The sequence below is a fragment of the Dermacentor albipictus genome, chromosome 9 (genome assembly GCF_038994185.2).
Source record: "Dermacentor albipictus isolate Rhodes 1998 colony chromosome 9, USDA_Dalb.pri_finalv2, whole genome shotgun sequence".
Taxonomy (NCBI): Eukaryota; Metazoa; Arthropoda; class Arachnida; order Ixodida; family Ixodidae; genus Dermacentor; species Dermacentor albipictus.
In genome coordinates this window covers 4,405,676-4,420,643 of record NC_091829.1, presented here as the reverse complement: position 1 = coordinate 4,420,643, position 14,968 = coordinate 4,405,676, and the positions used below count along the sequence as shown (strand labels likewise).

At 45.6% G+C, this 14,968-nt stretch overlaps 1 protein-coding gene across 9 annotated transcripts in view; it reads left to right on the top strand.

Moving 5' to 3' along the window:
- The window catches only part of Art4 (arginine methyltransferase 4), a 191,111-nt gene that overhangs the window by 42,717 nt on the left and 133,426 nt on the right, over window positions 1-14,968 (top strand). For all 9 annotated transcript variants that reach the window (XM_065437335.2, XM_065437336.2, XM_065437332.2 and 6 more), the window contains exon 4: window positions 13,492-13,596. In XM_065437335.2, the coding sequence (XP_065293407.1) occupies window positions 13,492-13,596 (105 nt within the window). The remainder of the gene's footprint in view (window positions 1-13,491; window positions 13,597-14,968) is intronic.

The window sequence follows — 14,968 nt, the reverse complement described above, 5'->3', positions numbered from 1 at the left end:
GTTCGCTGAGATGTTTGCTTCCCAGTAGCTATGCCAGTAGTTTTTATTCGATGTGCATTTGAGCGTCTGCCCTGCCGTGGCTCTGCCTGCGGAGCGGGAACACTAAAACCAACTGCGCACATAGAAGTGTGATCACTTGTTGAGCCGACAGGTTTGGCTTCAATCGCATTGCGCGATGCTCCCTCCTCTTTTTTTCCTTCCTCCATGTGCTCGTTACACTTGGCTAAAAGGCACTTTAAAAGTTCCGCACTGCAACGCAAAAGTGCAACTAGAAAAATAGTTTACCTTTTAGGCGCTGGATAGCACTAGCTGTCCAAAAGCGCTCCGAGCGCGGTAAAATTTGAAGTTGACATCATCGATAGCGGGTTATGGCACTGGACAGGTCATGTAATGTGTAGATTAGATAACTGTTGGACCATTAGGGTGGCAGAATGGGTACCAAAAGAAGGGAAGCGCAGTAGAGGACGGCAGAAGACTAGGTGAGAGTGCGTGTTAGAATGAGTTGGCACAGCAGAGGGCTGATTGGAGATCGCAGGGAGAGGCCCTCGTCCTGCAGTGGGCATGAAATAGGTTGTTGATGATGATGATAATAATTATAACGAAGTCGCTTTACTCGAGTTGTTGCTTTATTCGAAACTTCTCTCAGTCCTGACCAGAACATATTTAAGTCAGATTACTTTAAATTTACGATCAGATTACTCGGAAGCACCCCGATAAGCTGCTGCACTTAGAGTGAACTGTGAAGGGGCGCATGTGCAACCATAGGAGCGCTCGGTGCCTTTTGCACCGAGTGCTCTCTGGCGCTAGCTGAGCCATTGTGTGCCGCCTGTGCCTGCGCCTTATAAGCAGCAAGGGGGTGCATACTCACGGCTGTGCTCAGCACCTAAGCTTAGTGTATAAATTACGTGATGAAGAGAAACTGTCATGGCACTGGCACAAGCTGAAGCAAAAGACCAAGAAAACAAAAGGCATGGTGGGCAGCGCACGAATGCTCATGCGGTTGTTTTTGTGGAAACAGCAGACGTGAACAACGCGAGTCCGCTCCACCCAAAAGGGAGCCACAGATAAACCAGGGATCTCTTCACCTGCCTTTGCTCGCTGGCTTGGGTGGCAAGGTAAAAGAATTTTGCTACCTTTAGTTTTATTTGGGCGACTTACATATTCAGTATCTGAGCAAGCGACTTTTGCTCACTCCTTATGAGTCGCTCCATGGTGACTCGGAACCTGCACCTCTATGACACGGCGGCCACGGCACTTTGAGAGCAGAATGCAATGGAACAGACAAATGTTACTTCGCGTCGCCTTCCACGGGCCTTGTGGGCCCAAAGTCAATTGAACCAAGAGCCCACTGGCTCCCTCCCGCAGCTTGCCCAAAGGAGCCAATCACGACTGAGAAATTCGATCACGATCTGACTCGAAAATGTGTCACCTGACAACCGTACCAGACTTCCGCAGAGTTGTGTTATTTCAGCGCTGCATTTTAGTTGTTATGGAGTAGTCCTTTTTTATCCAATTTCCACTTGTACAAAATTTTTTTGCTGTCCCTTTCACTTTGTTTTATCGAAGATTTAGTGTGTTTGATGCAAAAGGATTAATCTTGACATGTTGATCATGGAATTTAGCATGTAACAAACATATGCTTAAAATAAATATTGAATGCAACAATGATACGTTCATATTGGATTAGAGTTTGTTTTAGTGAAATCCTAGCAATTAGAATAAACAGATGAATCATTACTTTGCCTATAAAAATGGTAAGTTTAGTTGCCAGTAAACACCGCTGTATATTGAAGATTAATTTTTTATAGGTTTTACAGAAATTACGTGCAGTGCTACGCACTGAAATAACTTTTATAACTTCTTTTTTTTTTTTTAGTGGTGCTTAACGCACACCAACAAACATTCTAAACACTGCGAGTATAAATTCATTAGGGCCCGTACATGGTCGCTCCGCCCGTCCGTTCCGCCCTCGTCCGGTCGCGTGCGGAAGCCCGAAAGGCGGAAGGTGTCGCAAAATTCGATGCACGCTCAATCCGCACGAGCGGAACGCACGCGCACTCCTATTGGGCGACGCGGCCTGTTGACAGCTGGCAACCGTTCGGCGGAGCAAAGGTGTTCAAGGTTGGCAACGACCTTTGACAGCAGACGACACTGGCATATTTTTGCAGATGTGATTTCAAGTTTCCGCGTTCCGGTGAAAATGCGACTCTAGGCTGCCACATTCTGTTCTGCAGCCATATATGTTGCATTGACATCGTCATCCTTCTTCGAAACATTGCGCAGTCGTCTTATCTGCGCCACCGTTTACAGATGTATTGCAATCGCATCACGTCGCAGCACGCGACGTATTCTCGGATGATTACTTTCAGTGCGCGCTGCCTATGCTGGTTGAACAAAACCTCTCTAATTATCGAACGTGAAGCGTTCTGCGTCACGCGAAACGGATAGTGTCGCCGGAAGCGCGGTTTCTGTAGTGCTAGTGACAGCTTGCAAGAATATGGAACACACGCACATCTGTCGCGGAATGCATTTGCGTAGGTCGCCAAGACACCTTTTTACCACTGAGCACGCGTGTGAGGCTCCGAGTACATGATATGCTTGCTCGTGCTTTTTTTTTCACTCTGCCAATTTTATGAGAGTGCTTAAAGTAGTTGGATGCATGGAATGCCTTTTCTTTTTTTACAGATATAAAGGCACCAAAGATGAGGCATGAAACATGCACCTTAGGAATTTAATACTTGCTGCTTGTAAACTTTCTAAACAAAATATAACCTTAAATGATGTGCCCAGCGATGAATTAAGTTCTCACCGTGTGCAAGAAGGTTGTGCATAAGTGGTTAACTTCATGCAGCAAGGAATTGAAGGTTAAGCAGCGAGTGTACAATTCACTATGACTGGCTTAAAGCAATATGTATGTATAGCGGTGACCTTATGCAGATATATGTATACTCATGAGATGTTTCCAAGGGGAGTATTTATTTGAAAGCATATAACTTACATTGCTGATAAGAAAACTTATTTTGAGTGAAATCGAACAATTACATTCTTTCTTGCCAGCCTGGGTGGCCAATATGTTGCCACCTTCTCTACTTAACATACCTAATTTAACATTTCAACAATGTACAAACATTACCGAAGCGCACAAAATTCAGTAGTACCTTGACAGTCATGCTCCTTCTCACCCATGGCACCAAACAAGGATGTTCGACTTGAGACTGTTTGATACTGTCAGCGTCATACGTGCGTGTTCTATTTTGATTGCTCTACATATAAAAAATAAGCTCTACTCAGGTTATATGAGTAGTTGGGCATGGGCTGCATGTTTATTTATTTATGCAGTAACAACCTAGCTAGCTCATGCACAGCCGTGTTTTAGAAAAATGAAAAATGCATAGCATAACATAAACAGCTGGCCAGTGCCTGTATTTATTTGAAAGCAAACTGAGATTATCAAGTGTAGATTAGCAGTGAGTTCAGTGACCTCTTGTGGTGTGAAAAGGTTGATGTAGTTAGTAGTTTTGTGTTTGTCTTTTTTAATTAGTTGCTGTTTTAACATGCTCATGACAATGAAATGAAGGCACGTAGGGCAGAAGACAGGGCCACACAAAAAGTGAGGAAACATTCATTGCCATTTTTTTATTTCCATAGCAAACCAGCGAATAGTTCCTTAGGTTCAGCTTTGTGAATAATGCACAAGGTGTTCTGTGTAAAACTGAAAGATTGTAGTGCTCCATTACGTATTCACTATTTGGGTAGCCAAATGAATTATACTCCCATTAGCACTGTGAGAGCACAGAAATATGCAGTCAAGAGGCCGTAGTGGCTCAGCCTCTGTGCCAAATGTAAAATTGTTCCAAAAGAAAACATGCATACTGGTGAATTGGGTATGCATTCACATCTACTATTCAAATCCACACATCACAAGTAATCTTTCATTCCTTGGCGCATTTCTCACCATTGTACAGACTTTGTTTCAGTGCTGTGTGTGTGAAGCAATATAACTTGGTAAATCAAAGCTGTGGTTATTCAGTACACTGAAAGCAACTTTGCGTGTGGGTTAGACAGGGTGTCTACCAACCGGGAAAACCGGGAAAACCGGGAATTCTCAGGGATTTTGAGTAGTCTGGAAAAAGTCAGGGAAAACTCAGGGAATTTGGGCCTCTATCAGGAAAAATTAGCGGCAATTTTATTTAAAGGGTCGAAAGTCGCGGTAATGCTGGCTCGAGTAGCAGACATGAATCGTAATGAATCGTCTTGGACGCCCTGTCGTTGGCAGGAGGAGTTGCCAGTGTACAGTCGACGAGTGACTTTTCGGATTCCCGATAATTTGGACGGCTTCGCGGCGCCACCTCGTACCCCATAGTGTCAACGTATCAGAACGTGTGAAATTTCCGACGCAAGAACTCCTTGCCGTCCGATTTTCCGGACGTTTTGCCGCGACGCAGGTCCGAAACGGCATTAATCAAAGGCACCACCGCTGCCGTTTTGATTACTTCACCGCCTCGAACCAGCACTCTCGCACGCAGATCCGCTGGCACCCGTTGCCACCACTGCGGCAACGCTAGGCCTAGCTGCTTCGACGTTCGCTATGAAGCTTCTTGCCATTGGGTGCCGAACTTTTTTTTCAAAGAATTCGCTGCTGTCAGCAATGGCACGGACTCCACCTTTGTGGTCCTCGCGATTGGCTTAGAAACTTGGAAAACACGGTGCGTTGCATAATGCCGGTTCGTAAAAGTCAGCTTCGCGTCTGTACAGAAATGTTACTCGGTAAAGCTTACGGAAAAGTATTGCAGTGAAGCATAACAAGCGTGGGAAGGGGCTATTGCCACGGAATACAGTATGTATATCTTAATTATGCACGCGGGCACCCGGCATTTCCTGTCACAGTACGAGCACAGGTATGCCTAATATGTGTACCGACAGGCCTTCAGAGCGTTTTCGAACGTGCCTGTGGGTGTTTGAGCCCCTAAGGGCAGTAAATGACACGCATTTATTTTTTTCATACTGGCCGATTTTTCGGACGTTTTCGCGGCCCCTAGGGAGCTCGAAAAATCGGTCGTGGACTGTGCAACTGATCAAGATGCTTCAAATGGTCCTTGGGGCGAACGAGTGGCGGAAGGCGGACAAGAACAGAAGTGACCTACGCTTTGAGGAATAAACGAGAAAGGAAGCTTGTTGCCGCCGTTTTGAAAGAGCTTGAGCTCAAAAAGTAAAGTTTTGGCTGATGCCGAGATGCAGATGTCCCTCATCCAAACCAAAATACACTCTTTGAAGCAGTGCAACACAACACTCGGGCGTCATGCGCGGGCTGAGAGTATGTCAGGACTGTTGAGGTTGACTTACGAGCTGTTGAGAGAGAATCTCAATTGTGACAGAGTTCAGGCCTCATCCCACTGAGGTTGCTATCAGTTGATAGAAATAGCTCATATTAGAAAATATTTGCCTTTGTATGCATCTCCTTTTTATTCGTATTTGATAATGTCCGACCCTATTTGCAATTGTTTTCGAAGACACTTTATTTGCTGTGCATTTTACTAACCCCTGCCTTCTATTCTCTTTTTGAATAACATAAACACTGCTCCTTAGTATTCAAATTGGATTAAGTTGCTTTTTTGATTAAGTTGCTTTTTTTTTCATGTGCTTACTAGAGAGTGACAGCATCAGGCAATATGGCTTCAGCCCGTGTTGATATAAAACATAGTTCTGCATCACTCAGGGAAATTTGCAATGGCACTCAGGGAAAACCTGGAAAACTCAGGGAATTTGGAAATGTCAACTTGGTAGACACCCTGGTTAGATAATGCAATGCTCCTACATATGGGTCAGCTTAGTATTATCAGCCGCTTTGTTTAGTAGTTCACTGTTACGCCTGAACTATATGGCGCCACTGGACAATGCTGTATCCCTGCAGGCACGCTAGAACAGCTTGGCTATGCACAAACAACCCTTTACATCGCACTTAAATTAAGGTGGTGTAGCTTTGCTGTCACAATGTGCTTGTAAGCATAACTGCCAAGCATTCAAAAAAGTGTTTGAAATGTAAGGGTGGATGCTCAGGTTTGCAGGTGTGACGTTTTACATTTATAGTGCAAGGACACACCGATGAACAGGAAGGATACCACACAAATCCTCGTGTTGTGACCTCGCAGTCACAATGCAAGTAGTTTTCTGTGGTTTTTAGCTATAAACATGTGAAGCAATCTGTAAATTCAAAACTGTATTAAGTAAACTGAGACACCATGCAAAGCAACATAACACTAAGGTATACATATTTTTTTTTGTCACATCAGCTCTTTGTGGAGCCGGTCAAATATGTATGCACGCTATTTGTAGCTGAAAACAGCATGCATAACATTTAGAGCTCAGAATGTTCAATGCAAAAGATTTTTAATGTGTCAGACATACATATGGTACCTTGTCCAATGCTTTGCACACAGATAGCTATGCTTGGCACAACTTGAGTAGCACATTCATAAGGGACTACTACATGCAAAATCCGTTTTGCACCTCTCCTTTGATATTCTACCCCCCGACACAGAAGTACAGACTGGAATTTTTCTTTATGTCAATATTTAAAAGGCAAACAGGTGTTTGGCATCACAGGTCTCAATCTCCCACACAGGGCACTTATTGCATGTTATGAATGTGCATTAATTGCCGATGACATATCTTCTAATGTGAAAATGGTTTGTTCGACATAGTTTTACCCGTTTATTTTTGAAGTTACCCACAAGTTCTCTGCCCTACTTGTATATACCTCCTTCAGTACTGGTATCTGTGCTGTGCCTTCAATAGCGCAGTAAATGTTGTGAAAGCTGTTAATTTATAAAGTAGGAAGCCTATCCAATATAAACAAGGAACTTGCAGGCAAAGTAATCACGACAAACCAGCTGAGACGGCGGTACTATTGTACTTGTTTTCGCTTGTGATAGCTCAAGTGTTCCCACTTGTGCTGCTGGATGGTTGTGACTGATATGCTCGCAAAGGTTTGGATCATTCACATTTCAAGGGATGAGTAACTGTTACATACGTGCATCATCTTCCTCTGCCTATATCAATGACTTAACTATATGTGCCAGGTTTAGTTGTGTGATTATTGGTGTAGCTGAAGTGATGTATCACGCATAGTTTCCGCGCACTACCCAATTGGCAAAAAGCATGCAGGAATTGGTCTTTGAGCTATTGGTTCAGTGGTGGCTTTCCACTAAACTGACTGTTGAAGAGGCAGATTTGACTTCATCGAAAGGCCCATGTGAAAATTAGCCTAGAACTCATGACGCCAAATACTGTCAACACGTGTGACTGAAGAACATGTTAGAGAACAATGAGCAGTGGAATTAATCTCACTAGTATACAAAGAATTGCAGCTGCATTCAGTATTTCACTGCTGGTATACTAAACACAAACCTTTATACGAATTGTTTGGATGGCATAATCAACAAGATCCCTCTAATAAGCTGTGGCAAAGCTAACTAAAAAGTTGCTACCCCAGGTACTGCATTGGCCTAAAATATGCATTCTCACATGCAGTGAATACAGTTATTAAATTGGTTTACATACAGGTATGAAATGCTGTAACTGCACCATGTGATAAAATTTCAATTAGATCGGCTGAACACCACATAGAACATCTTTAAAGGGTATAGTTGGTACAACGTCCCTTGATATTAGAAGTTGTGCTGTTTTATTCACACACACATGCACATAAATGCAAGGTACACATACATTTGTGTTCACGTGTTACTGTGTGCATCAAATGAATAGCACCACTTATACTACAAGCCATAAAGACAAATAATTTTTTTGTACCAGTCTAATTCCTATTAGCAATGCAGTGACTTTTCTTCTCACATGCAGCAACTCAACTCCATGCATAAGTTAAGCTGATGTTGCTAATCTAAGCTAGACTTGGGTGTCATGTTCAGGATATCATAAAATAAAGAAGTGACCATGTGTACAGGCCTAAAATTCATGGTTTGGCAATATCTTGTCTGGCTGGGTAGTAAATTTCTGTCAAAAAAGAACAATTCAGCACACTGACAAAACAGTGTGGCTAACATAATATAGGGAGCAGACACTCTGCCTGCAGAGTCACTTGAAAATTTTGCCAGCAGTTCGTGCTCATTGGCTGGCTTCGGTCACATAACTAATGCTTACATAACTGTGAAAATTCGTGCTCAGGATAAACTCATAGCAGCCAATAGGCACTTTTTAAATTGTGATAGCAGCTGACTTCTCAGGGACAACGCACTGTGGCCATGAGCATGCTAAAGAATGACAAGAGGCGAGGTCCCCCTTTCTATAGTCTGGCAGCGCAGCTGATAACGGTTCAGTTAATGAGTGGAACTGAGGCCTATTCAAAATGAAGATCAGTCAGATAGCCACTTACAGCGTCCAACATCCCGCACCCACGAATGATAGGTAGCAGTAAACTTACTGGCAGATGAAAGTGCACTGGAAAAACATTTAATGGACATACTTTACAGGCCCAAGTCAGTTTAATGCACATTATTTGCTAATGACTGTTGGCAGAATGAACATGAGGAAAGAAAATAAAGCACCTATCAGGCATACAATGCTGGTACTTGTGCTATTGTTTGCTTTAAACTGAAGGCTCGTGCCAAAACAGGCGACACGAACCAGATAATCAAATAGAGTGGATAAACAAAGTAACCACAAACTTTTGCTTACCGAATTCTGCCTGCATTAGTAACGTGACCGTGGCTGGCCAGTGAGGAAGAACTCTGGGCAAAATTTATTTCACGCAGTTCTGCTGGCTGCTAGCAAAATGTTATATAACACCATACCTGTGACACTTACTTGTTACTACTCGTCCTACGTGTTCATTTTTACATTCATATTGCTTTTTGTCAGCAAGCGTAAAATTTTTAGTTAATAAGAAGTAGTATCCAGTTCCTACCTATAACATATTCATCTACCATGCCACTAGTGTCTTCACAAACAGATTCTGTGCTTCGTCACTAGTCAAAAACAAGCAGCTCAGATTTTTGCATCACAAAATAAAGCAATTTACTTCGTGAAATCTAGAAATTCTTGATCTTCACACTAGTGTCCACATTATGAAAATCAAGGCTGCCAGAAATTTGCATTCATGACATTAGTGCTCTCAGGGGCGTCCACATTTCACGAAAGCGCTGAACGTCTTGACGTATGCAATTATTATGATGTTCCCTAATTTCCCCCCACCGATATAAGCATCTCCAACCGTGCAGTAACAACTTTTGAAAGAAACGATAGATGTACGAAGCAGAAAAGGCCGGTGTGATAGGGCTTATCTGTAAGGGTACTAAATATGAAAACGCGATCGGCAACACTTCTGCACAGTTCACTTCTGAGCAAACGCACATCGCATAGAACGAGCACTTCTACACCCCGCAACGCTGCGACACATCGCACATATATATCACTGTTTGTAGCTTGCAAACGCACTTCATAACAGCAAGAACACAGCTCGAACGTCGCGGTCACCTCGACACGTCGCAACCGGCAAAACGGCTCACACGCAGTATAGAAACACACTTCATAACAGCAAGAACACAGCTCGGACGTCGCGGTCACCACGGCGCATCGCAGCCGGCAAAACGGCTCTCACGCAGTATAGCACACGCAGAATGGCAGCGATAACGAGGCGATAAAAACTTATCGCTACTGATCGTATGATTACTTCTGAAAGTTGCGAAGGGCTGCCGTTCACCACTTCATGCAACGATCCGCATACACAGAGCAGAAACCAAACGTGTACACTGGGTGCGCCAGTCGGACGCTACTTATTTCGCTACGCCTTGAACGTGTGTGCTGCTCAGAATGCACGTGTATGTGATGGAGTTCTCGTCTGCGACGCACACGCGAAGCATGGCACAAGAAATCACGAAGTCGACGGCTTCAAATATTTCTTCCGACGCTCTCGTAAACACAACACACACTTCCTGCGTTCCGTCTGTTTCTGTTGGCGATCGCACGCACTGATGAGGTCTGGAAGGGTACACCGGCTTGCTGCTTTCGATGACTATCTCCGTGGGTGCCAGATAACTCCAGTAAAAATCACAAAAAGGAGAAAAAATAGACTGTTTCTGACGCGGCTGTAGCTTAGGCCTTACGTCCCCGCTTCGCTTCGCTTCGAGCACGCGCCATGTTTGCTGTGACGACAGCCGAACCATCCGCCTCGGACCAGCCAATGAGAGACGAGCAGGCGGCCGGACGGGAAACTTGCGTCCGCTCCTCGCTCACCAGTAGAGAGCTATCCGCACGCGGCCGGGCGAGGGCGGAACGGACGTGCAGAGCGACCATGTACGGGCCCTTAGTGCATAACATCTTTTCCTGCTAGGATATTTCGGAAAGAAAGAATGCGTACGACATAAATTGCCGTGATTAAAAGAAAAATGTTTGACATGTCTGGGACACATGGCAGAGAATGACCCTTCTTTGTCCTTTGCCTAGTACCACTATAGCCAAGATGGCACGGGACGCCTTGATATGCAGTGCGTAAATTTGGCATAATGAAGCCTCGTAAGGCAGATGTGGGTGCAGATGCATGTTATGCACTGTGCAGCCAATGCGCATTTTATGTATTGCAGAATAGGTATGGTTGATGGTGCAGTCAGCGCATGAGTAATAACGCAATGTTAAAGATAGCATAAACAAGCACTTTATTCTAGACTGGCCATACAGTCGCCGACCGTTTATTCGGACCTCACGGGGACTGCGAAAATGTCCGAATAAACAGGTGTCTGAAAAAGCAGATTAAGAGAAAAAAATGAAATCCTTTATTTCCACGCACTTATTCGGGCTTGGCAGTAGGCTTGGAAGAAATCGTTAATGCGCCGTTGCACGCTGCTCCGTTTACGCGCTATCAGATAAGCCTGAATCTCGGAGAGGGTCGTACGGTCACTATTAGTGGCTGAAAGCACAGTCACTACACGCTCCGCATGCCACGGCAGCGCAGCACATGGTGCGTCATCGTCCGGCGGTGCAGCAGAAACCTCACGAATGATCTTGCCGTCGTCAAGTTCTGCGCATTTCAATACAGCAGTGTCAGCACCTATGAAACTTTCAAATGAGACGGTGTCCGGAATTGCAATGCAACCACTGCGGAGGTCTCGGCAGAACATTTCCCGCATCAGTAGGGAGCACATCGGAAGGCGACAAGTCTTTTAGGCCTCCCGGCACCCGCTTGCCGGCATTCCCCAGCACGGTCTGCGCCGGCACTGTCGGCGCCATTAGATCCTTGACGCGATGTTTACGTATGCCGCGTTGGATCACCGAAACCTCGACACAGCACACAAAGTAAACACCACCGTGCCGACACCAGTCGCACAAACGGAAAATGCGGCCTGCTCGCAGTGTCTTGCGCGAAGAAACAAATCAGCTGCTGGATTGTCTTGACATGGCTTACTAAGCTGAAACCGGAACTGCTGCAGAGCCACTTCATCTAACCAGGCAGAAACGATGATGATGAGCGGGGATTTCCAGTAGCGCCACTTCGTGGGGCAGCAAGGAAGCTCCGTTCAAAAGAAAAATGGCGTTCAGCAAGTCGAACTATGCACCGGTCAGAGTCTGTGCATGGTGCTCTCGACCGAGTTGGCTCAAGGAGTGTCCGAAAAATCGACGAGAGGTTGCAAGGTGTCCGAACTTTCGGCAGTTGTTATACATTATGGTCTATGGGGAGAATGGCGGGGCCGCGAAGCTGACCGAATAATCGGGCACGCCCGAATTTTCGGAGTCCGGAAAATCGGTCGGCTACTGTACTAAGTTAAAATGGGCACGGATGCTTAAAGGGCCCCTGAAACGGTTCGAACAAATTTTGAAGACGCGTAGTCTACAGCTTGAGTAGAACATTCGCACCACAATTTAGGTGAAGCGTTACGTATTAATGGAGTTACAAGCAACTAGAAGTTGCCCTCCTCCCTAGCCATGCTTTTCCTCCTCAACTCGTTTGCCGAGCGAGCGAGGCTAAGCTCCGCCTTCACTGGTACTGCGTCACGATGCGACGTCACATCGTCCACTTCCGCTTGTTTTGGAGCCCGCCGTCGACTGAGAGCTATCAAAGCAGCGTGCGTTGCGAGCATTCTGTCGTAGCGCCGAACGTGTCTGGTATTCCGGTAATCACACACAAGCAGAACGTTTCGACAGAACGGTGAAGTCATAAAATCAAGCTGATGAAGGAACTTTAGCGTAGACGTACGTGAGCGGCCTGATCGGTCTGCACGGTCCAGACACTTGTTGGCGCAGTGCTTAACCAGCCGAACAAAGTGCTCATTTGCTCTAACCAAGTGTAAAACATTTTAAACATTTATAAAAACAACGTGTTGATGATTACACTCCTGCGAAAAATACACACCAGCAGCAAAGAAGAATACACTTCGTTGCTGCTACTGTGTATGGTTGAGCTCTGTGCCACCAGGTGGCTGCACCGTGCAGACCATTCACATTTGCCCTTCTGCTCATCTCATGGCTCATCCCGTTACGGCACAGTCAAGCGGCCAGACCCTGTCCCCTTGTGCATGCGTTTGCCCTAATACCGGACTCGCGAAACGCTATTGCGTTAGTGATCTTCCGGTATAAAGCGACGGCCACAAATGCGCAAATCCTGGCGCCGATGGGATAGCGGCAGTCCGATGAGCAGCAGCCAGTTCGCTCGTATGCGCAAATCCTGGCGCTGATGGGATAGCGGCAGTCCGATGTGCCGCAGCCAATTCACTTGTATGCTGCCTTGCAGAGGGACACGATGTCGCAGCTTGACATATTGGCAGTCGCTACGTTTGCAGTCCACAAGGCAACAAAGTCGAATCATAGTGCTCGCGAAAAGACTGAGACCGAATCTGACCGCGGAGTTCTCGTCAAAATAGAGTACGTTGTAACACAAGCAGACGACACTTGCTGTGTGCCGGGAGTGCTTAAGTGTACTGAAAAATTGTTCTTGTGCATTCTCTTTATGTTACTTTATTTTTATAAAAATAAATGAACTAACATTTCAAGTATTACATAGATCGTTTGTTTACCATAAAGTTAGAAAAATTATCAATCACGCACCCTGGTCAGCCAATCGGATAGCTCACCCCACTGACGTCATATGGGTGATTTCCGTAATATGGGTAGGGGGCGGCTTAAAATTCCGCCGAGCAGTGTGCTGCGATCGGCAGCGATGTGCATTTTTAAAACCTTATAATAAATTACACGTTTTACGCGGAGCCCTTAGATGTGTCAACTAATGATCAGAAGGACCTACTCTAATGACTCAGTACATTTGTAGAAAATCGTCAAAATCGTTTCAGGGTCCCTTTAAGTTTTACAGAGAGAACTCTGTTATTGTTATCAGGTAGAAGCTGAAAAATGCATTGCAAGTGGGCAGCTGTCTCAAATGTTTTGTGTGCTACCATCGTAGATTGAAACCTTAAATGTTTCTTGAATCCTTGCATGCCAGTTTTGATCCTTGGTATGTATGCGATAATTGGCTTGTGCTTGTGGTTGCAGTTTTACGGCTACCTGTCGCAGCAGCAGAACATGATGCAAGATTACATTCGCACCTCCACCTACCAGAGGGCCATTCTCAACAACATGGAGGACTTTAAGGATAAGGTATGCCACCTGCTCATTCAAGATGCTCTGTCATGTAGTGAGTAATGTCATTAGGTTTGCATGTTGTCTTCTCATTTGTGTTGTGGGGAGCACACGCGCCCATCTTCCCCCGCGTCGAGCGCCGGCATAGACCGGGGAGAGGCGCACTGTGCCCTCTCCCGATTCTCCATCGCTCTTGCGACGCGCGCGCGCCCTTCCACCCCCACTCGCGGGCGAGTAGCTTACGGGCGAGGAGGACATTCCCCTCGCCCAGGTAAAAAGGTACAAAACAGCGCGACCGGGGGAGACTCTCTCTCTCTGAGGCCGGACCCCTAACCTGCCGGACTGGAGTACCTGCTGCAACCCGTGAGTGACCACGTTGCCTGACCATCCCGGGCAACGAGGCCAGCCTATTTATTACTATTACAGAGAGGACATCCCTCTGCGAGTGTTCGATATTGCTAGTAGCAATAAACGTTGTTACCGTTGACACCGCTGGTTGCCTTATTTGTCCGAACCCGGCGTAGCCGCGATTCCCGCGCTACGGGTTGGGAGTACCACGAAGCGACTGCGTGGGGCTAGATCCGGAGCTCGCCTTCAGCCCTAGCCGCACGGAGAGTGGAACCCCCACAGTGTTGAATAAGTGCACTGCTTTTATGAAATGTTTGAGTAGCCGCAAACAAGCCTGCAGTTGTGTAAAGGTTAAATTTTCGTCGTGACATTCTTTTTGTTTATCAGTAAATCTGTATTTCTAGAAAGATTATCGTGGCACATTTGACAGGTCTTTTGAGAGTGTGTTGAGAGTGCGTAAAAGGAAAATGAAGCTGTGTTACGAAGACAAATGACTTCAGTAGCATTATTTCACATTTGTTCACACTATAGGAGTGTGCGTACATATTGTCATGACAAAGCTTAGTTAAATTTTTAAGGGGGGAAACAGGGATCAGATCGCAGAAAAGCGCCAAGAAGATAGTTTTTGGTAAACCACTCATTTCCGCATCTAATGCCTAATCATCACTGTACCAAACGATTTACCTAAAAGTACACTGTAAGTGCCCTCAATATTTATTTTGTTCAGCACAGATGGCGAGAAAGAAGCTCAAAATCACGCTAAAACACCGAAGTTTGTGTAGGTTTCTCTCGTCTTTCCTGCCGCCGAGTGCCACCACTTTGGTACAGTACGAAAGCTCAAAGTTCTGCCTTTTCATCCCTGCCCTCCTTGCGCTAACATGAAAAATCGGGGACTGGTCCGACTAAGTTCGCGAGAATTGAGAAGGGTTGTCTCGCTTGCCACACATTTTGTGGCCCATACGTACTCGGTGACCAAAGCTGGTGAGACCTTCAACAGTGGCGCATACTGCGGCAATAGCGGCACATACTAGCTATTGTTTAA